This window comes from Hydractinia symbiolongicarpus, chromosome 10, assembly GCF_029227915.1.
Source record: "Hydractinia symbiolongicarpus strain clone_291-10 chromosome 10, HSymV2.1, whole genome shotgun sequence".
In the NCBI taxonomy this organism is placed as follows: domain Eukaryota; kingdom Metazoa; phylum Cnidaria; class Hydrozoa; order Anthoathecata; family Hydractiniidae; genus Hydractinia; species Hydractinia symbiolongicarpus.
In genome coordinates this window covers 22449549-22473733 of record NC_079884.1, presented here as the reverse complement: position 1 = coordinate 22473733, position 24185 = coordinate 22449549, and the positions used below count along the sequence as shown (strand labels likewise).

General features: G+C 30.8%; 1 protein-coding gene across 3 annotated transcripts in view; it reads right to left on the bottom strand.

Annotated features, from left to right (window-relative positions):
- The window catches only part of LOC130613196 (putative leucine-rich repeat-containing protein DDB_G0290503), a 32455-nt gene extending 8475 nt beyond the window's left edge, over positions 1-23980 (bottom strand). The window contains exons 1-2 of one of the 3 annotated variants that reach the window (XR_008975622.1): positions 5095-5274; positions 4354-4401 (exon numbers count right to left, since the gene is read on the bottom strand). Coding sequence is in view for 2 of the 3 variants with exons in the window: in XM_057434524.1 (XP_057290507.1) it covers positions 4354-4387 (34 nt within the window). In the remaining variant the exon portion in view is untranslated. Of the gene's footprint in view, positions 1-4353; positions 4402-5094; positions 5275-23868 lie in introns of those variants that run through there. The other 2 variants (XM_057434524.1, XM_057434523.1) reach the window with 2 other exon arrangements.
- Between the last annotated feature and the right edge of the window lie 205 nt (positions 23981-24185).

Below are 24185 nucleotides of genomic sequence, written 5' to 3'. Positions count from 1 at the left end.
TTGATTTTGTAAAGAAAAAGACTCCAAAAGTCGGATGAAATGGCACACCAAACCTATCCGACATTACTTTTGTTAATATTTTGTTGGATAAAGTGGGATGAAAATTTTGTTATGGAACAAACTTTTATTTTATTTTATCTGACCTCATCTGACTGGAATTTTTCACTTTTACAAGAAGCAGTATATCATTGTTTACCTGAGTTATGGCTTCGAAAGTGTTTCCCTAAGACAATTTATGTGAACACTAATTTACCTGCAGAACAAATTAGAATGGGTAAATCTGAAACTGAAATTAATAAATTTGACTCAGATAGTACTGACGTTTTCAAACGGAACATGGCTGATTGCTACATAGAGTCGTTATGCCATTGTTGATAGTCTAGCAATTTTCCTTGCGCGTTATAAGTTTCATATAAACAACGACAGTTCCGCAATAGTCAATTGTATGTGGGTCTAGAGTAGAGTACGGATTTTTTCAAATTTATTTGGCTGTGGAATACCCAAAACAAAATAAGGTAACTGGACTGTTAGATTGTATTTTACACAGTTCTTTTACTTTTATAACCTCATTACTTAACATTCAAACCTTCTCAAAACCTGCTTTAGATCTTAAAAATGATACTTTTTTAATCAAGTCTAACATAATATGCCATACTGAAACCAGCTTTCTCCTGACAGTCCTAATGATCTTAGCATCTATTTTCCATATTATAATATCATTCAGCATAAAACATTGATATATTTAAGAACTTAGCAAACTTGGTGTGATTTTAACAGAATATACAGTGTTAATCTGTCCAGACATGCCAACTAAACCTAAAATTCTCCTTGTTTACGGAAGTAAATAGGATTCATTGTATGAATTTTCAGAGTACATAACCTATCTGATACATGTCAAAAATGCAGATTTGATACTAGGAGATTTTAATATCAATGGTTTAAAGAGACTTTTATCACCTCTGATTTCTGTTATACAGTCATTGAACTATCACATGATTGTTTCAGAACCTACTCATATCAGGGGGATTAATAGGTGATTGTTATGTTTCTGCTAAATTATATAAACTACAAAATTCCATGTAAAACTAACTAAAGTTTACTATCCTGATCATGACGCAATTTCTTACATATTTACAGGGTGACCACTAATAAAATGACAACAAAAGTAAGGATATAAGGAGACAAATTGAAAATTTTTAAGGATATTTTGCTGCGAACGAGAATAAAAAGATAAAAAAATAAGGATAATTAAGGAAAAAACCAATTTTAGTTCTCTATCTTTAATGTTACATACTATGTTCTATGACAAGAAAATTATACATATTATACAAATATACATAAATTATGCCTGAAAGATAGAAAATATAGGATTTCAGGTAACAGAAATATATGTCTTATTTTATTGGTGATAAAAAAACCATGAACACATTTCCAAAAAGGTTACGATCAGAAAAAATAAGAAATAAGGAGAAATTAATGAGAATAGCTAAAATTTCAACTTTTTTAAGTATATTTAAGTACTTATAAAGAGATTTTCTTTTTCTAAGGTTATTTAAGGGACATAAGGAGGAGTGGTCACTCTGTATTTAAAGGAGTTTTTTTGTTTTGGTTGGTTTTATTTAATTCGGTTCACATTGAATTATTAAATTGTTCAAGGTTGTATCATGGCTTTTTTCAACAAATCTCCACTCACCAATTTTAAGAAGCAAAATAGTGAGTAACGAATTCCTATGTATACGCTACCTTGAAATTACCTTAGGGAAAGACATTTTGACCAGAAATTGATGGTGAGCGAAAAAAATATTTGATTTCGATTGGAATTTATTTTGGCAAAATTTCTACCATAAGGTATTATTTCGCGGTAGCAGTGTCAATTAATATGCTTCAATCAGCAGTTGTTATAAAATACGACACATCAGATAATTCGTTGCTGTCGATTACTTTAAAAAGGGATCTTGAAAAAGAAGTTCAGAATGAACAGACAACCGATGAAAAGCTAGAAGATAGACTTTCAGAAGCATCCGACCTAGAACACATTTTATTGATCATTTAGTGACAACATTGTAAATTTTTAAAACACCTTGAAGGTGAAGCGATGTTATTCTGTTCCGGTGATTATTTTTGATCGAATATTTAGTTTTTCAATTTTTATCAGTAGAAAAAAGGTGACTGTGTTTCTACTCATCTCTTAGGTTTTTTTAGTTTGTTAATTTTTTAAATATAATTACGAGCAGATATCTGTATATTTTTGGATAAATTTTATTATATAGTACAGCAATGTTTCTGACGACTTTGTCCCTCTATTCACTTTGAGACTTTATTCACTTGGAACTCAGGACAACGCTCTTAATATTTTGTTCAAAGTTGGCAATTATAATTTCAAAGTGAGAAGTTATTTCTTAACACAAAAATATTTATTGCGAGTTAAAATTTTGTTGTAAGACATTTTTTATTAAGAAAAAAAAAAGAGCATATACTTTTCTATTTCACAATACCCCACATTGTTGATTCCATTAACAGCAGTTGTTACCCAGTTCTATAGCCGCCCAACCTTCTTGTTTTACATTCCTTCCCAACAAAAGTTTACACAAAATGTAAAACATAACGGTTTCTGAGTAGCAAATCCAAATCAACAAGAACAAGTTCATTCAGCATTTTGTATATTGTCTTTGCCAATAAATCTTACACAAAAGTCAGTCGTTTCAGTATATTGCATACAGTCCTCAGCCAATAGATTTTATACAAAATATAGAAAATACAACTTGAAAGGTGTAAAATTTTATTTTTTTAGTAAATAAATACATTATATGTATATGGTCCTCCGTTCCAAAAGTATGAACAAAAAAAAAATGCAAAAAAACAGCTCCAGTCATAACATTCAGTAATTTTTGATCATCAACGAATATCAATTTCAGCAACTTTGTCGAACAGTATGATAAGTATGATTTTTTCCTCATAAAAAATTGTGACAATCAAGTACAGAAACGACTAACCCTAACCCTAACGAAATTTAATGCATTCCAAACATTGACATTGGTGTCAAAAATAATGTTGAATAAATTGATTTTTGTTAATTTTGAATTTACTCTATTGTAAGTTATTCTCCTTTGACATTTTAGATGTAAAATACACAGTAAAAACAAAAACGTGAAACCGTAAATTTTTCCTATAGTATAGTTTTTTCAGCATATTGCATGTGGCTCATTTCCACATTTTAAAAAACAGCAGTTTGCAACACGAACAATATAAATATGACACTCCTTAAAAACTTTAACCCAAAAGTTAAAAAACTCTGGCTTGTTAGCTACATATAATTCATGCCAAACAGATGCCTAAAATAGTTATAAAATAAATCTAAACTAATAAAACTAAAATAGTTATAAATAGCTAAATAAGAGGAATAACAACATACATATAACTCATAGGTTAGCTAAAACAGCCAGTTAAATATAATTAAAATAGAAAGACGTAGCCAGCTAGGCATATAGGTAAAACACATTTAAAGATATTAGCTATGGCTATATAAATTAGGATTGTAAGTTATCTGATACAACAGAATAGTAATGTAACAATTATAAGATGATTTCAACAAACCAAAGTTTTCCGTATGGCCGGGCAAATTTATTTAGCAGCCAGCAGCTTAGTGTAGCATCTTGAATTTTTTAAAAAAACATTAGTTACGCACAATTAATTATGCAAAAAAGAAAACAAATATGCTAGCTTTTAAAACTTTAGGAATTTAAGAAGTGGTTTTTTATGGGAATGCAATTCTGCTTGATAATTCGAAGTGTGCCACATTAAAAAGTAACACGTAGCTCTAGCTTACATAAAAAGTGAACGTCTAAAAAATATCAAAGTTCTTCATTTTCTTATTCGCTTCTTTAGTTCGCCTTTTTTCAATAATTTTAAAAAATTTTTTGGGTTATTTGTTCTTACTTCAGTAGAAATTTCTAGTTGAATGCCGCTCAGAAGTACGAATTTGTGTGAATCATGCACCTTATTTTCTATCACGTGGTTCATGACGGTTGCGAGACAAATGTAAACAAAACAAAAAAAACATGAAAAAATAGCGCATTTGGGTGGTAAAAAATGATCATCTTTATTATAAGAGATAATCGACTTTATAAAGGCACTTGTTGACGGTCGCAGTAGCCTTAACAAAATGTTCAATGTCGGCAATACCCGGGATGTGCAAATCTTTTTTCACCCTGATTTTATTTTATTTTAGTCTGTATATATATATAGCTCGTTTTCAGACATTCAATATTAAATGTCACTTTTAAAGAATAGTTCAAATCCTATCTAAAAATAGTTCTTGTGAAATTTAATACCCTGGTAGGAAAAATTCATTACCTTCTGTGGTGGTGTTGTTACTTCCAGAAGCCATTGGTGCGATAATATCTAAATAATATCAATCCCTTTGGTTATTTATTTATTTCTAGCAGTGGTAGCTAGAATAATGAAAAGTTAATTTATTGCGAACACAAATATTAATTGTAAATTCAAAATCTACCTGTACGAAATCACGAAAACTTTTTTGTCAAGAAAATATCACTGACATGTTAATTTTTATTAAAACACAAAACACCAAATATCAACAGTTTCAGAAGCACATTGGCTTTATAATTACGAACCTTAAAGGGAATCATTCTTACATTGAAAATTATATTTTTATATGTTGTGGAGAATTAAAAGTTGTTTATCAAGTCCTTTGGAATTTTTTAAGTATCTCTTTTCGTTCTCAAGTAGCAAGTCAAGATTTAAATAACCAGGATCCTGGAACTTTTGATGTCATAAGTAAGTTTTTGACATCAAGACATTTTAAGTATTCAACCTTATAACATTATCAATGATGAGGCAATAAGTAAATCCTAAAGATGAATATCTTCAGAAAGAAAGAATATTTTTAAAGAAAATTCAAAAAACATGATAAACAACTCATCTATAACATACTAAAATATCATTTTCAATGCAGGAATCCCTTTAAATCTATTAGGAGATCAAATAATTGCTTATTCTTCTTTTTATTCTTTAAAACAAAAATCCTCCTCAACTAAAGTTTATTGTAACAAGTTTAATAGATATAATACTGACCTTTTATCTTTGCATTATAGCCAGTATTTATGTAAATATGCAGAGTCCATTCATGTCTTCATATTGGTCATAACTTTAATTACTGTACAATCTCTTTTTATATTCAGCTTCTCATTTTTCCTTGACAAGCATTTGTTTTCTTTTAATCTAAAAAATGAATTGCTAACAAAAAAATTAACGGCGCTAAAACACAAACAAATTTTTACTCTTATACAAAACAAGATGACAAAAATGTATGACTATCTCCTTTGCTGTTTTTCATAAAATTAAAGAACATTTTCATAAAATAACATGTCATCAAAATGTGTTACCTAAACTTAATTTTTGATATCATGCAGAACAAGTTTGCAATTATAACATAACTATAGCTATTTCAAATCTTGTTTTGTGGATTATTCTACTTTTGGTGTTTTTGCCACCCTTAAATATTGATAAGAATGTTTTAAAACATTTTAAACACTGATAATAATTTACTCTTACGAGATAAAAAACATATACATGCCTTTCTTTAAATAGGATTTAATTCCAACAGATGTTTAAAACAGTCAATTATCACATAAAAAGTCATTATTTAACAAATGTTGCAAACAAATGTTGATTTTGTTGGTTTAGGGACTAAGTTGTCGACTATAACAGATTTTTCAAGATCGATTTTTAAAGAATCTTATGGAAAAATAAAATATAGAAAACAATAAATTTTTGTACTTGCATTTCTAGATTTGCAACTTTTTAAAACAAAACAATGTCAAACCTGAATAATGTTAGTTTAAACATGTTAAAAAGAAAGCTTACTTGTACATCTAGGGCAATTAAGGCGACTACTTCAGGTGTTTACAATGCCTGTTTTATGCCACTGTCAGACAAATAAGTGTAATGAGTGCATGTACAACAGGGTGTAATCCAAAAATCTAAAATAGGGGCCGTTAAATCTCAAATGAAAATCTTATCTAGATTGTTTGTGGCAACGAAATCTCCACAACTTTTATGAAATGGGTTTAAGTCTCATATTTTTATATAGTCAACTTCTCTAACACATTGGAAACTTCAGGATAAATTTTATTTGGGAAATTTTATTTGGGAAATTTAATGGGTAATGAGAACCCTGGATTACACTATATATGCAAATCAAAGTGAAAAAGTAATTTGTTCGTGTTCTTTAAAAACAATTTTACCATCACTACATAGAAATAGCTTTTATTTTATTGCAGTTAATTCTAATAAAACTAAGAGTTAAAACGAACCTTTTCACACTCAACAACGATTTTAGTCCACCATAGGGTTGTCGTGTTTTCATGTAGAAGAAATATTCACAATAGAGCAAATAAAGGAATGACTTTTCACCCTGGGTTTAATAACTCAATTTAAAGTAGCCATTGACAGGGAAAAACAACGCAAAACAAAAATTACTTAAGAAGATTCTAAAAGTTGTGTGCTTAAAGATTAATTACAGGCTTTAAATACGCGCCTGATGGTTTTACGGCGAAAAGTAGTACTGAAAAAATATAAATTAATTTCAAATATCAAAATTCAGTAACTATATGACTTACTAAAATGTAACATTGTTATTAAAAATATAACTAAAAAAATTAAAACAGAACAATATTATAAAAATTTTTATAATAAATTCCATATTAATTCTATACACACATTAAAAATAAAAAACTCATTTTTTTCCATAAAATTGAAAAAAAAATTGTACTGCTTGTGTGTTTTATATTAGACATATGGGATATATGAGGCATACTAGGCGTGGTAAAAGCAAAAAGCCAAAACTATGTTCTTTATTTTTGATGAATATAAATGCATGGTTTCCTTTTGCTAAAAAAAGTAGCACAAAAACAAAAGCAACAAAACACAATTTTGTCAGGCTGTCATAAAAAATGTTAGGACTAACATCAATGATTATAATACTTGCTACAAAGGAAAGTAAACTTGAAATTAAGTTGACATAATCAAAACAAATAAAAATAATCAGGCTGTAATCATAACGTGTCGAGCTTATGGGAGTAAAAGATTTTTACAATACGTGATTAATTATATACACAATAAAACTTAGAAAAGGTTTCTCTAGCTTTTAAAAAGTCTCACTCTAAAACATTTGGCTTCATTAGTTGTTCAATCAGACCATGTACATCACCTTTGTCACACTTTTCAACAATTTCACATATGCGGTTGATGAATGTAGATCCTGTTCCACCATCAATATCTAAAATACAACAAACCAATTGAAAGCTTGCAAAAATCTCTTAGTAATTTTTAATAAAAGAAAATTTTGTAGGGTATTAACCCTTTTTCAACCTGGAGTGGGATATTAAAATGTGTCTGGTAAAGCTGAACGAACATAATGAGAATCATGCTCTGAAATTTTTTTACTGAGTGCACAACCTGTACCTATTTTTTTAATATTTGGTCTAATTCTGTTATATTTTTCAGTCTTGTCAACCTCCTTTAAAATGCCTAAGGTATTCATATGGAAAATATTTCGTTGGCAAACTGGAAAATATTCCAGGATGATTTCAAGTTGCAATCTCGGCTTGTTAACAAGCTACTTTTAAAACTTTGCGTTCATATGGGAAAAAACATAAAACAGGCTATTGAGATCATGGGTACACATGATTGGTATGTCGGTAAGCGGGTAATTCATTTTATCATATGAACAGAAGTTTACTCGGCAGGTCAGATAAATTTATGTTGATTGGGCACAATTTTTTTTAAATAGTTAACAATAGATTCTTATAATAATAAATAATAGACACCTATTACATGGTATTTTTTCGCCTGGGAATAAGTTTTTTTGCCAACAATAAACAGAAACTAAAAACGATATCATGCTGAAACATTTCCCTGCCAACCAAGGAAATATTTTCCATATAAACAGCCCTTAAATTCTGGAACTGAGGAAGTATAGCTTATGCAAAATAAATTTTATACAAATTCAAAGCACCACATAACAACTTTCAATTCAAAAATACTTTGTGTGCTCAAGTTATTGCATCTTTGATTTTCACAAAATAGGCCCTGGGTACGCTTATTCATGACTACATGTCGTCGACGGTTTAACTGATAGAATATTTGTCTGTCTTTTATATTATTTTTAACCGCATGACTAATGTTTAAGAAAACATATTTTGTAGAAAAGGCAGTGATCAACAAAAAGGGTGCAAAAACCAAAAAAAAGTTATGTGTATGGCTACATCTAGTGTACAATGCTGGATCTCAGTTTCTTATAATTACTGATGGTTTGCAACACAAGAATAATATGTAATGTTTTATAATCTTTACACACCTTTACTTCTTGAATGTAGTAAATATGTATTATGTTCATCATCATGATACACCTCTAACTTTTGATTTTTCTTTTCAATGGTTCTCACAATAAAGAGTTTTGGTATCCCACTTAATTTACCAAAGATATTCATCACCTTGTCCACTTGCAGTTTATTCTTCTTTTTATCATAGATGCATCGATCGTCTCCTTTTGCCAATAAACAACACACAAAAGCTTTGCAACTTGAATGATCATCTACAGAATGCTTTGTCAGGTTTGATTTTATGTCAATTATTGATTGGTTTTGGTAAAGGTATGTTCGAAAACCATGCTCCTTAAATTTACTTTCAATAACTTCTTGATCCACAATGCATGAGTTTTTGGAATATAAACGTTTTAAAAAGGAGCCTTTGAATATTGAGTTACTTATTACAACACACTGTCCCAGAGGTAAGTCTAAAATAGACTTTTTAGAAGTTAGAAGATTCTTTCATGTTTTATTACACCAAATCCAAGATAGACTAATACCAAAACAATTTTATACAGAGATCTCAGTTTTTCATATTTTATATTTAGGTACTAGTTTTAGATTCATAGTAAATCGAAAATGCAATTATAGTTTGCTATAAAAGTTCATGTAATCATAATTAAAGACATGCAAGATAAAATAAAATTTGTTTACCTGAATTATCAATTTTCTCAGCACATGTGTTTTTATCTTCAACCTTATTTTCACTTTCACATATTTTATCTGCTGAAATACATTCATCTCTTTCTACCTTTTCACTGTACAGTGCAACATATTTTTTTGAAGAATCTTCATTATTGGAGAAAGCAATACTTTCCTCTGATTCTGGTTAAGATTCTGTAATATCCTTGTTGATGCATTCTTCATCTTTTAGTAAATCTTTCCCATCAATTTTAATTTGAGCACTTGTGCTAGCGTTACATTTATTATGTGAAAACAAGTCATTTACTTTCATTTCTACATAATTTTTACATTTCTTACCCTGATCAAAACTTTCATCCTTGCTTGAACTGGCTTCTTTAACATTAATACTTTTAATGTTTGCAATATTTGTACGAATATCATCAGCAATATCTCCTCTCTTTATTAATTCCAAATCCTGTACTAAAAAACCCAGATCAGTGTCTGAATTTTGCTCTGAAATTAGTTTAAACAATTTTTGAGATGGACTGGTGTCAACATTTTTTCCTGTCAATTCAATGCTACTTTCTAACATGTTCAGATCCAGATCTTTTATATTTTTAAAAATGTGATGGAGAAAATCCTTCCAAGCTAAGATGCTTTTATTTTCAGTGTGATTTAGCATCCATCCTATCTCTTGTAACATCATAGCATCAATATTTTTTAAACTACAACCAATAAATTCTTTAAGCTCCAAACAGATATCCTTTCTTCCAAGTTTTCCTGCAACTTCAATAAACTCATCCACAGTGAGTTCAGGAAGGCGCGTCCCAAGAACATTTAAAAACTCTGAACCAGCACGCCCATTACTACTAAAGTAATTTTTCAAGTGTTGTGGATTCTTAAAATCAAAGTATCCTCGTTTTTTTGCTTTATAAGCCAACTTAATAAAACAGTTATTATCTATACCTGTATCAAGTTTGTTACAAATCTGAATAAATAACTCCCTGTTTTGTGGATGCGTTAAATCTCCAATAGTTTTTCCTGTAAGGTCTAAAAAACAATTAGAGAGATTTTACACGCCAATGAAGACAAGACAGTTTTGTTATGGTTTTATAAGGAGGGGGGACAAGCAGGGTAAAAAAAAGGGGTGGGGACAAGCAGGGTTAAAGAAAAGGTGTAGATGCAATTTTCTTGCAAAAATATATAAATGCATTAGATGGAAAAAAGAATCTTTATTTTTATTTGTAACATCCCTTTACATTGCCGCTTTATTTGTCGTTTATTTGTGACAGATTTCTTAAGCTAACCCCAACTTGTATAATCCTATTCAGTTAGGAGGTTATTGAGTTATTGGCTATTAATTTAAACTACCCCTTACATTCTTATGAAATCCTTATAAAATATAATAACTTTCGTTAACAACACAGCTTTATTTCATCAAGGAGAATTATTCTGTAACATTTTGATTAATCTTATTTGCTAATTTTTTTGGATGTTTTAAACAAAAAATTGGGAAAAATGGGATTTTCTGTCAATTTTTTGCCGTTTTTTTATGTGAATTATGAAAAAAACGGAAAATATGTTCAATAACTTTTATTTGGCTGTCAGAAACTTGAAACAGAATATTCGTTCAAGAATTCAAGCTCCTGACGACAAAGTGGTGGCATGGGCAAAACTTTATTGCTACCATTATTTTGCTTTCATGATATAGTATAAGTTGTCCAAGTTTTATTCAATTTGGAAAAGTCTATCAAAATATGTTTGAAAATACTTAAAAAGCCATAGGAAGTAATATAACTCACTGTACTATTTTTGTACCCATTTCTTAATATCATAACTATCATCATCATCATTCTGGCCTTAATGTCCATTTTCCATGCTAACATGGGTTGGAAGGGGTATATTTATGACCTTCTTCCAATCTAATGTAGACAGTGTTAGTGTAAGACAGTGTCATCCTCCCCCATTCTCTCTCAGTAGCCAATTATCCTCCTCCAAGTGTCCCACCAACTTAATCTTATCTGGATAACATCTCAAACACTATGAATACTTAGCTTAGCTTTTTAACTTTTCTGCTTTTTAAAATGCCATTACACAACCACCTAAGCATTCTCATATTATTCCTTTTTGAACGGTCAAGATCTTCATGCTTCAATGCCCCTGTCTCAACTACCATACGACATAACACTTCTAATACAGGCCTTATACATGCTACCCTTCACCTCTATCCACAACACTCTGCTAGTCGCCAAAGGAGGTAACAAACATTTTTAAGTAGAACCTATCTCACAAATAACACTTCTTCAAACACCCCCTTTTTCACTACCAAGGCTGTTTGGACGTTTTTTTTTCTCCCAATCCCAGTATAGTAGTATTCTGGAAATAGCCTAGATGTTACGATTTTAAAATTAAAAATACAAGATAAATCAAGCTCTTTAAATTAACTAAGGCAGAGGTAAGCCAAAATCTTATTTTTATCTACAGCACATTTTAGTGACTTTCTATGCAAACAGCCAACAACTAAAATTACCTTCTAAAATGGCATTTTGTCCAAACACACAAGAAGCCATTTAATCATACTAAATTAAAACAAGTTATATTAAAAATAATTACCTTTTTTTCATCCAAAAGTATTAAAAGTTCAAAGCAAAAAGAAACCTTAAATAACAGTAGCAATGTATATTTACTAACTTTGAGAAAAATGGATGTACAACTCGTCATCATTTTATTAGATAATAAAAATTAAGTTGTCAGGCTTTTATCGATTATACTAAATTCCTCTCACTATTAAAGGAAAAGTTAACCCAAAAATTATTTTTGATTTTTAATAAAACAACGTCAACAACTTCAAAATTTTTAGCTTTGTTTCAACAGGAACGATTATAATACTCACGCTTTTGTCTTTGAAAATTTCGAGCTCTAATGGTGGTCGTTGAAGCGCACTCTTGGATATAATTATGTTATTTCTATTTTCAAATATCTAGAGAAATAATTAGAATGAAAATACATTTTCCCTTCATTTTTTTTTAACAAGACTTTTCACATTTATTTGAATGTATCAAAGCATCCAAATATAAAATCCCAATGCTTTAATGAAAAAATCCCAGATGAAGGCAAACAAAAACATTTTTAACTACAGTTTTAATATTAAAATTATTAAGCAAAAACTTCCATATTTAGGGGCTGTTTAAACAAGAGGCATGACTGATGATTTTGTTCTGCTTTTACGGAATAAAGGGTCGCAGGATGTTTTTTTTCTTCGAATTGAAATATGCAACAAAAAAAAACCTTCGTCAAAGGACGGTGTGGTCATATGAAAAAATTCATAGCGCCTGAGCTAAAAACTTGCCTAGCAAGGACGGAAAAAATATTCCCAGGACAAAGACAATTATTTTTCATATAAAAACAAAATAATTTTTGGGTATAATTGTTATTAATAATTATACAGAAATTACTGTGTTTATCTGGAAATTTTCTTATTCCGGAACACCTTCTTTCCCGGCTGAGGCGGGATTTTTCTTCCATATTAATACACCATCCCGGAAAGAATGAGATTTTTTTTACACAATTCAATTAAAGAAAAAAATTATTTTTTAAGAACCCAGTGACGAAAGGCTTTTTAAAAACTTTCCTAAAACATATTAAATAAAAACAAATTATATGTATCGATATTGCTACGTATAAATTTTCGGACATAGTTCTAAATTTTTTAAAAATACAGAGGTAGCACACATCGAGATATAACACAAGTTTCTTAAATTCATAAAAATTCTCAACTTAAAACGGGCTTAATTAAATGTATGTACAAATAGAATAAGAATAACAAGTAAAATAAAAACAACAAACGAATACAAGATTGCAACACGCTATAACTTTTTATTAAACTTACAATGTGCATAACTAAGATTTTCTTGTCCTTTCCGATCGCTTCAATTTTTAATTTTGTTTATAAAAACAAATATTTTATTTATTTGCAAATAGTAAGTTAATTAAAATACCAATAATTTAGAAAACATTAAGATAATATTAATTTGAATAAACAAGTTTTTAGCTGATGCTGGATGTGTTACATCCAAGTCTTAATAAAAAACAAAATGTAAATAAAAATTTTAATTTTCTTTTCATCTTTTTTTTATTATGAATTTAATTATTTTTCAATTGTTTGGTTCACTAATTTCCATCGGGTTAAAAGTTGCAGAATGTCTCCAAATTATATTCATCATCTCCCACCTTGCTTGCCTAAACAATTCCTTTTCAACTTCTAAATATATCTTATAACAACAATGCCACGTAACATCTGGAAGAAACTGTGTATTTCAAGCTAGTTGTTTCTCCTAACAATTTCTTCAAGCATGTCAATAAAATAGATATGATAGTGAATAAGGTGAAGGGAATGTCCCAGCGTTTTTAAGAAATCCAGGGTAATCTAGTATCCAGTAAAAACTTTTGGCATCATTTAACTGATATGGAGTGATAAACGAACTCTTAATCGCCAGCATTTTATTTGGAAAGCAGATATCTTTATAGGCACGCGAAAAAATGGGCATTTTATTAATCGTATTACAGTTGTTATGTTCAAATTTAGAATTGCCAATTTTATTGATTTCTCAAACAAATCACTTTCCCGTACAGATTCCAAAACACGATTGGTAAGGTAGTATAAGCTCTTTGAACATCCAGTTTCGGTGATGTAACGGTACAGCTTCATTTATATTCTTCAATTGAAAACATTTCCTTGGAAATAGTCGAGGTTTAAATATCTTTAGTAAATCTGTTCTTACATATGTAGAACACGACTTTATAGATAGCAAAGCCCGACTTTTAAAAATGAAATAAGGCCACATCGTTTCGTCACTCCCAAAGGCATCTAATTTTTGTAATTTAAGAGGTGTCAAGTGATTATGTACAAAAAATCTAATGGGGTGAATTGATTTATTTTTTTACGCCGTCCAATAAGCGTGTGTGAAAAGTTACATGGATTAATAAAATTTTCTCTCATCTTTGCGTATTGAACTGACACAACGTTCTGATTCATATAAAACACCATCTTGTTTTCAAAAAACGTTTCATCAAAACCCTTTTATGTGTGTAACCCTTTCGTGTTCTTGAAATGAATACCACTGCAGGATACTCTGTTTTCCAAACCAAACTTCCAGATGCAATTGATTTCACATTCCCATACAATCCTTATGTTTTTTATATTATCAAACATATCGTTTAATTTGGGCATTCTGTCCGCAAACGCCGATTCAAGTGAGTGGGAGACCAGTTTTAAGTTATCGCTGTTTGATGTGTCCACAAACATTTTGTGTTTATAAACAGATTCATCAATCTCTAATGAAAAACAATCAACCTGCTTCATGTTAAAAAAACAAACAGTACCGAGATTGTAGTTTGGAATGTTAAATACATTGTACTTCTTGATAAAACTAATATTCCGCGCGTCCAATGTACCTGATATCGTTTCTTTCTGCTTGAAATAAAACAGGTCTTCCTCTTTAAAAGATGAAGTATAATCGAGAATATTCGATGAAATATCAAACAGTATTATGTTTTGAAAACATATAGTAATGTTGTATATTTGCAAAACTTGAACAAAGAGGTACACTACAACCAGCAAGTCATGCAAGCCATACTTTAAAGTTCCTGCCTGATTTTCCGATAATTCATCCAGAGATTCTTTCTGACAAAACAGTACAACTCTAAAGACTTCTGCTAGTCCAGCAGGTTCTTTACAAACATTAGCAGAAATATCCAGAGAAGATAATGTAATGCCATGAAGTGCTGAAGTATTTATTATATTTTTACTATACAAAATGATTGTTAATTTAATATGATTACGAAAATAATTCCGCATTAATTCTTCAAAATTTCGAAGTATCTTCGATATATTTAACGACATCATTACTCTGAAGATTTCTGCAATGCTCTGCAAAATCTCTAATGGTAACTTCTGGCATGCGAATTTGCAACATGTCGAAAAGAGCTTCTTCTTCTTCTTCTTCTTAATTTATTTAACGTCGGAAAAATAACTATGTACATATAGCTTCCCGATATAAAAAAATAAATAAATACATACTTATAAATATACAGGAAACTAATCAAATCCGACAAAAATTTGTTTATGGTTTTATGAAAAATGTATAAAAATTATGAAAAAATATTTAAATAGACCGAGTGACTGAAATCATATTCCTTTAGTTTCGCTTTAAATTTTTTAAGGCTGTTACAACTTTTCAATTCGGAAGGTAAAGTATTCCAAATTTTAGGCCCCAATGAGCGAAGACATTTTTCCCAAAAATTTTTAGTATTAAAGTTCAATGTTTTAAGATTATTTAAATATTGACTTCGTACTGGCCTGTTTGTTTCGCTGCGTTGAAAGATGTCTAACATAAATGGCGGATTTAAATTATTAAGAGATTTAAAAATCTCTATACATAGATTTCGTATTCGCATAATTTTGTTACTTTTGTAGTGTAGTTACTTTTGTTCTTGGTAGAAATGTACTTTTCTTTTCTCTCTGAATATCCGCTATCTACAAATTTTAGGGCTCGCTTATGGAGTTTTTCGATTGATTTTGAAGATGAGAAATTCCAAATAAGTGGACAGTAGTTAAAGTTTAAATGCACAAAACTTTCTGCTAAGACACTCTTAGCTTTAAAAGGAAGTATGTTTTTAAATCTATACAAAGCATTTAGTTGCGCAGATGCTTTCTTGCAAACCTCATTTCAGTGCTGATCAAATCTAAGGTTATTGTCAATTTTAACTCCTAACAGTTTGACTGTGTCTTGCGAATATATGTTTTTATCTCCGATTCTTATCAGTTTACTACTTGTGTTTTCTATCCTATCTTTGCTGATTATAATGCATTGATATTTGTCAGGGTTAGCAATCATTTTATTTTCATGTAGCCATGCTAATGCCTGCTCAGACTCACCTTCTAAAATTTTAATGAGGTTTGGAATTGAATTGGAAAAGCTTGACAATGTATTATCATCAGCATAGTTGTGTAGGTCACTTCTGGTTATAAAAAGAAAAATATCGTTAAGAAAAATATTAAAAATTATCGGGCCTAAGATTGATCCTTGCGGCACGGCATGCCTGAAAGAATCATTTGGAAAAATCGAAAGCTTTTGATAGATCCATTAAGACTGCACCAACCACGTAATTCTTATAAACGAATTAAGACATGCTGTGTATTATAGTTTTTCCGATAGGCTGACAAAAATATTGAAAGTTTCGATTCTATGAAAGACATGATTTGATCCTTCATTATGTTTGAAAATACATTTAACACACTGACAGGTCTAAAATTTTTAATGCTATGTTTGTCTTTGCCTCCTTTGTCAAGAGGTGCTACCGTTGCACGTTTGGCTCCATCGGGAAAAATATTCAATTTTATGCTGCTGTTTATAGCATTTTTCAATGGGCCAATCAGATATTCACTAGCTAACTTCACAAGCTTTGGGGGTATTTTGTGTCTACCTGGAGAGGAATTTATGTTTAAATTAGTAAAAAGTTTTTTGATTGTGTTGTCATCTACCTCCTCAAAGTTAAAAAAATTTATATTTTCGTTGCAGGCTTTAATTTTGACAATACTCGGATGACTCTCGTATGTTTTAATTATCTCATTAATTAGTCTCTCTTTGTCTAAGGAATTTCGATAATCAATTGATATTGGCTTGGTTCCACTACTTTTTTCTACAATGTTAATATAGTGTTCATTAAATAATTCAGCAAGCTCACTGTCATTGGTTATCTGAGCACCATCTTTGATAATCATAATGTTATCATTGTTCAAACCACTTTTATTGGTTATAAACGGCTTAATAGTTTTCCAAAAAGTTTTATTTTCTACAATTACTCTAGGAGCCTGGGGGGGTTGAGTATGCACTTCAATGTACACTAGGTCTGACTTCAAATCCTGAAAGTACATGATGGAAAGGTCAGAAAAAACTTAGTTTCCCATTTTGGTTCATGGTCGTTTGGCGGGAAAGATGGCGGAAGGGCGCAAAAAATGCATAAGGGCGTGATTTCCCAAATATGGTCATGTTATATATCAATCGATCACAAATTTAATACTGATCAATAATCACATTAGAACTTGGGTCTGAAAATGTACCGTTCAAAAGTTAGAAGCATTTAAGTGAAGTTCGGTATCTTATCTTTTCAAAAAATATATTGTCTTTTCAAAAAAATGTTGTGTATATTTTCTTGTTTACTACATGTTGCATTTTAATTGAAGATCATTGCTAATTTTGCAGGTTTGTATTGTTTTATATTGAGTATAGAAATCATACCTAAAGTGTGGACAAAAAGGTATCAGCGACGACGATGAATATTCTTTGCACCTTGGAGGAAAGAATACGCAAGGAGAAACAACTTCATTTCTGTACGCTTTAAATGTATTGAATTTTCTATTGTTTTTAATTTCAAAAGAATCAGTGCGTGAGGTGCTCGACCGAGTCTTTTTCGCAAAAAAATGATCAAATTCCATATTCTCCTTTAATAGGGGCTAACTTTTTTCTATTGAAATCTGACTGTAACACGCTGAAGGCACGTGATTATTGTGTGGAAAGTGTGCCTAATATAAGTTGGTAAACATTGCTGTTAAAAACTTCAACAATACGTTTGGAAATAAGCGTTTAACCATGATATTAACCTATTTTTTGCAGGCTTGAGTATACCACTTTGATCATGAAAAACAATATAGATAGATATGCGCCGGACGAGTGCCGACAAAATGTGTGCTGGATTAATGTTTATTCTAACTAAAGAAATAACTTCTTATAACAGAACGTCGTTTTAAAACGAGATATAAACTTTTTCTTTTTGTTTACAAAAATGTCGAGCAAGTGCTACCTCGCTAATTATGTTAACATAAAAACAAAAGAAATTTTACCGATTTCAATATGGCTTCTTGTTTTGATAATATTATCAAATTCATCATCAAATTATCTAATTGTTTTTATAACCAATCATAGTTGCGAATTGTTATTCACGAATAATTTAGTCACACAACCGCCAAAATTTCAAATTAAGTTTCTATACAGACACCTGCTAGAACCTCACGCAGTGTTTCAATAGAATTAAAAGAGTTGTTTCTCCTTCCGTATTCTTTCCTCCAAGTTTGCACCATGAGTTTTCTACTAAACGAACAGAGAGTGATAGAAAGCTAGTCAAACAGCTCAGTGCCTATATCGATGGTAGAGGTAACCCATTTAATCCATTGGAAAATCACATAATGAATATAGCCACTGGAGCAAAGTTAAATGATAAATCTGCTGAATTTTACTTGAAAAGTATCACTTTGGGACAGGAGTCTTACAAAAAATTCAAGATTGAAAGACTTGAAGAAAAAAGCAAGAAGTTGTTTGATACAATACCAATGACTCGATCTTCAACAAAAGCAAAACGTTTGCATACATTCGATGTCAAAAAAGAAACTATATCTTTTCTTCGAATAATGGATTATGCACGTCTTAGACAATACAATGTCGAAAATCTTCTGTCATATGAAGTATCAAGTACTTCGTTTTACCTGACTAAAGATGGAAACCTAAGGAAGTCCCCTAAATCAGAGCTTGCGCAAGAAATGAAAAAGCTTTTAAAGGAAGATTGCCCAGCAAATGTTCCAAATAATGTGGAAATGAAATCAATGATTGCTATCGATTTTATGGGTTATGCTCGTAAATTACCTACCAAAAAAATGAAATTGAAGACATACGAAGATTTTGCAATGGCATTATGGAAGATATTTGTCAACCTATCGAAAAACTGTGAAAGGATAGACATAATATTCGATCTGTACCTTCAACAAAGTATCAAACAAGATGAACGTAATAGGAGAATGAAAGCTGATCCAATCGAAGCCAAAATTACACACTTCAAGCAGCAATTACCTGTTGAAATGGATAGGTTTTGGTCATCCTCAGAAAACAAAATGGGTCTCCAGCAAATGTTCATCAATTGGATGATTGAGTGTTGTCGATCAGAAATTCCTGTTTTCCTTGGTGGTGCAAATACCGATGATATAACATCTTGTTTGAAGCTTTGCAATGGGGAGAGATCTGTTGTTCCATCACTCAGCAATGATCACGAAGAAGCTGATGATCGCATCATGTACCATGTTAGCCAGTCAATCTCAGAAGAAAGATTTGAGAAAGTTATAGTTGCTTCTCCAGATACTGATGTTTTTGTATGTTCTGTTTACCAGTGTTGTGTTTTTCAATGGTTTGAATGAGTTGTGGGTAGTCAGCGGTAGGAGCGGTACAACAGTTGCATTTCCTGTTTATGACCTGGCAGAGAGGATTGCTCCTGAAGTTATAGATATCTTACCAGCTGTGCATGCATTATTAGGTTGAACCATAATTTGAGAATATTGAGTACATTTGTTAATGTAGTAACTGTAGACCTGCAATGTAAACATGTATTCAAAATTTAACTGTTCATTCACTTTAAACATGCAATTCATGAAATCTTTTTTTATAGGATGCGACACAACAAGCAAAATTGGAACAAAAACAGCAGCATTAAAAGTTGGGTCTGGAAGTTGTTTGGTGAACTATCTTTCTTTGGTGTATCTACTTTGAATGAAGAATTAGTCGACTTAGCACAACATTTTATGGTACATTGTATTTCAAAAGATAAGGACGTTACAACATTAGATCAGTTAAGACACAAGATCTATTATAAGAAATCGCAACTGTTAGATTTAGAGAAGCTTCCTCCCACATCGTCGAGTGCAATATTACATATTAAACGTGCCTATCTTCAAACTTATGTATGGTTACATGCCCCATTTGTGAGAAGTATTGACATAGATCCAACACATTACGGCTACGTATTGGATGAAGAAGGTGATTGCCTGAAGCCAAAAATAACTGAAGATGACGTTTTGCCTGATGATTTACCACAGCCTTGCAACTGTCTGAAATGTGCTTGAGCTAATGTCTGTATATGTCGAATAAATAACATTAACTGTTGTCAATATTGTAACTGCAAACTCGAAGAGTGTCAAAACCTATTCGAATGAAATTAGTAAATCTCTATATCATCGACGAACAAAGGCGCATGATATTTTTGTTATAATAGTTTTTTATATATATATTGTCGTTTTACTCTTATCGTTTGATCAAGATTTTTTATCAAGAGCCTGAATAAAATAATTTACAATACTCCAAATTATGATCAGTATTGAAATTTTTAGTTTAGTATGCTTCACTTAAATGCTTCTAACTTTTAAACGGTACATTTTCAGACCCAAGTTCTAATGTGATTATTGATCAGTATTAAATTTGTGATCGATTGATATATAACATGACCATATTTGGGAAATTACGCCCTTATGCATTTTTTGCGCCCTTCCGCCATCTTTCCCGCCAAACGACCATGAACCAAAATGGGAAACTCAGTTTTTTCTGACCTTTCCATCATGTACTTTCAGGATTTGAAGTCAGACCTAGTGTACATTGAAGTGCATACTCAACCCCCCCCCCCCCCCAGGCTCCTAGAGTACATGGTTTTTGGGCACAGTTTCCAGCACAATTTAAAGCTACAATATTAAAGCCGAAAGTTTTTATTTCAATCACACAGCACGACGTAATTATCGCTACGCGGTCGTTCGTACAAACAGCACAATGTCTGCTGGAAAGAGAAATGCACGAAAAAAATTCCAAATGGCGGAAATTCAAGCAAATTCATTGCCCGAAATCATGAAATTACGTCATTATACATCGCAGCGCTGACAGCGCTCTTAAAAAAGTCAAAGCACTCTTACATTTTGAGCAATATTGAGCAATTTGATGCGCCCGCCTTGAACCAACTTGCCAAAAGATTGAAGTTTCGACTTCAATATAATCAAATTGAGCATATTAACCGCTGACATTTAAAGGCTTAAGCGACTTTACGTAAATTTATTGTTCTATTGCCTCAAAAAAGCATTTCTAGCAAATTGAGCAAATCCTGCAGCAAAGTTTGGCGTGATGTAATAACACTTTGAACTTTAATGGTTATGAACTCAAGCAACAGATGAAGGTAACTATAGTGTTTTTGTTGTAATCTTTTTGTTGTAACGAATATTACAAGTTTTGTTTTATGCGTAAATATTAAATCACTTAGGTACACACATATTACGCAAATGACTAAATGTACAACACAATGATAAACCTATATATATGGTACGTCAAAAAAAGGTAAACTATTAAGCGCATAACAGGGGAATTTTTGGGATCTTATTTCCCAATAATTACTTGGAACAACAAGAATTTTAATGAGAAAAGAAAACGTGGATAATATTTGATGTATATTATATGATGTTTACTTAATTTTTTTTCTCCTTAAAAACAGAGGGTCTATTCTAAAACCACAGACGAGTCACTAAATGCATGTAGAGTAATGTGGAGGGATGCAGATCATGGTAGACGAATGTAGACAAGAGTAGACAAATGTAGATGAGTGTAGATGAATGTGGAGGGATGTAGATCAAGGTAGACGAATGTAGACAAGAGTAGAAGAAGGGTAGATGGATTAAGATGAGTGGGGACGAATGCAGAGAATAGTAATCAGCCCCTGAAAGTGAATGAAACAATGACATTTGTTTTAAATCAAAGACAATGCAACATCCAATATGCTTTTGATTTGGATCGCAATCAAATAAGCATTCACCTTTAATGATAAAGTGAGAATTTATGAATGCCAAATCAATGCTGATGGAGGCTTAGCATAATAATGAGGTAGACGTAAAGACAAAATATCAGGGGGGTATTATATTTAGATTTGCAAATATAAGAAAAAGAAAGAAAAAGGAGGAAAAAATGACTGTATGGAAAAAGAGGTTGAGCGTAGAAGGGCTGAGCACAAAGAGACTAAAAAAAAGGTGTTGAAGTTTTTATTCGAAATAGCATATTTATGGATTTAGAAGAATCTAATGACTGTTATGTTACATTCAAGCCTTAATATTCTTTAAATCACCCCTTATCATTTTCACACACACAGTAAACACAGGGTGCAAAGTTGAAAATGACAGTAAGCCAGATTCATTGAAAAATTGCATGGTAATGCAACTCAACCAAATTTGAAGATCTTTAGATTAATGCAAAACTCTTTAAAGGTAGATGCTTGTTAAACATGCCCCCCCCTCTTCATTTTCCTAGACGAAAAAGAAGAGTCCCCCTATGCAATCATGAATTTGTCCTGTGGTATCAGTGAGGTAAAACAAATCTACAATTATAAATACAATTATGGAAGAGATAAAAATGATTACTACTTTGTTATCCTAAATTTTGTATTTGAAACAGAAAGGTGATTATTTTGATGCATTTAATAAAGAAACAAGGATTTATTCATAAGGTCAACTTCAGAATAGGTAGGAATTTATTGTCTTATTTCTGGATTAAACTATTAATGCACTTGGTAGATTTTGTACCATGAATAAACCACACCATTACCATTATTAACTAACACAACCTGCCAAGTTGCAAAAAGACAACATGAAAAGTCCATGGTACCCAGCTGCTTGCAGGTTACATCTACATTAAACTTTTGAAGACTTTTCTCATCTTTGTCAAGTCGGAAAACGTGCAAATTCTTTTTGGTCATTATTGAGAGTTTTTAGTACTTACAACGATAAAGCTATCTATTCTATGATGCTATACTGTCTGAATGTGATAGGTGCATGCATCGTCTACTGGGATCAGAAAAAGTTGAATAGAATGTCACTGATAAATTACAGAGCTCATATTTTCTTCACAGACAGGTGAAAATTTAGACTTTATATAAATGTAAAGGTGAGAGAGACGTTGGCCTGATAAATTGGAAGATAAATATATTGATTTAGAGGTTAAATACACAAGAAATGAGGTATTAGGACAATTTATTCAATAGTTCGAAAAATATAAAGCATTTAATGAAATTTAACACACCTCGATATGCATGAGAAAAGGCGGTCTTATTTAATTATTGGTAAATTCCAATTAAATTTTAAAAATGTAGACAAAACTGAGTCACTCCCAAATGTTACCAAAGCATTGAAAAAATTTGAATATTTTGGAAATGTTGTGAAGGCATTGACAGATCAAGGACCTTAAATCCTACCAACTTTCAAAAAATTCACAGTATTATTAATGCACATTATTACCATTTCAGTAAAGATCGCATCACTAAAAAAAATTTTCTAATTAATCCAAAAACATTTTCTTTAACAACCCATGAATTTCATGGAAGTGCAAGTTTCATTTTTTAAGTTTGAACATTGAACCACAGTAAAAACAAACATGATGACAACAAAACTTTTGATTAGTGGTGCATTTACTTTTTATGTTTAGCAAAGACTTTTTATATTTACCTCATTCCATTCTCTTAATTTTGTTAAATTTACGTGTGTGTCAATGTTCATTAGAAAGATTTTTGTTTAGTCCTATGAGTGAGGTTCGTTACTTTTGATTTTTTGATGAAATTACTTGAAGGTAAAACACAAAATTTTATTACATTTCATTTTTCTAGTTTTAGAGCTAACTAAGATGAATAAAATTTAACAACTTTTTTTTCATGTTTTGGTTTGTAAAAAAGCGACAATTTTTCTTTTTTTGTTTTTGTTAAATTTTATTCTTATATAATTTGTCTCGTTATAATTTATCATTAATTTTTCTTAAAAATCTGATACTGGAAAAAACTGTTTACTTTATAACACGTTTGACTACTAATCATTTGGAGACTCTACACTCGTCTTTTGACTTGACAACACTTGTCTACATTTTCTCTGGTTTTAGAAAAACAGAGACCTCCTTCACAATAAGGTTATTTCTATGTGCCTGAACTTCATTGTAGGTTGTTTACTAACAAAATATTTTCTTACCTTTATAACATCACTATTCTAAGGTTTGTGTTAACTGCTTTCAATATTCTATACAATATTCAGTTCATCTCCATCAATAATCAATTTATTTTTACTAAATAATAATTACATAAATATAAATTACATATAAACATTACAAACACAGTAAAATAATACATTCATGTACAAGCTATTTTTCTCTTTAAATTTATTCAATTAATGCAAATTTTCTTTCTCTTAGTGGTAACGCTTGACTTCTGATTAAACTATCTTATTTTGATAAAAAATATCCTTGATAATACAATAAATTTATTTTCTTAACCGTAGAAAAAGTTTGC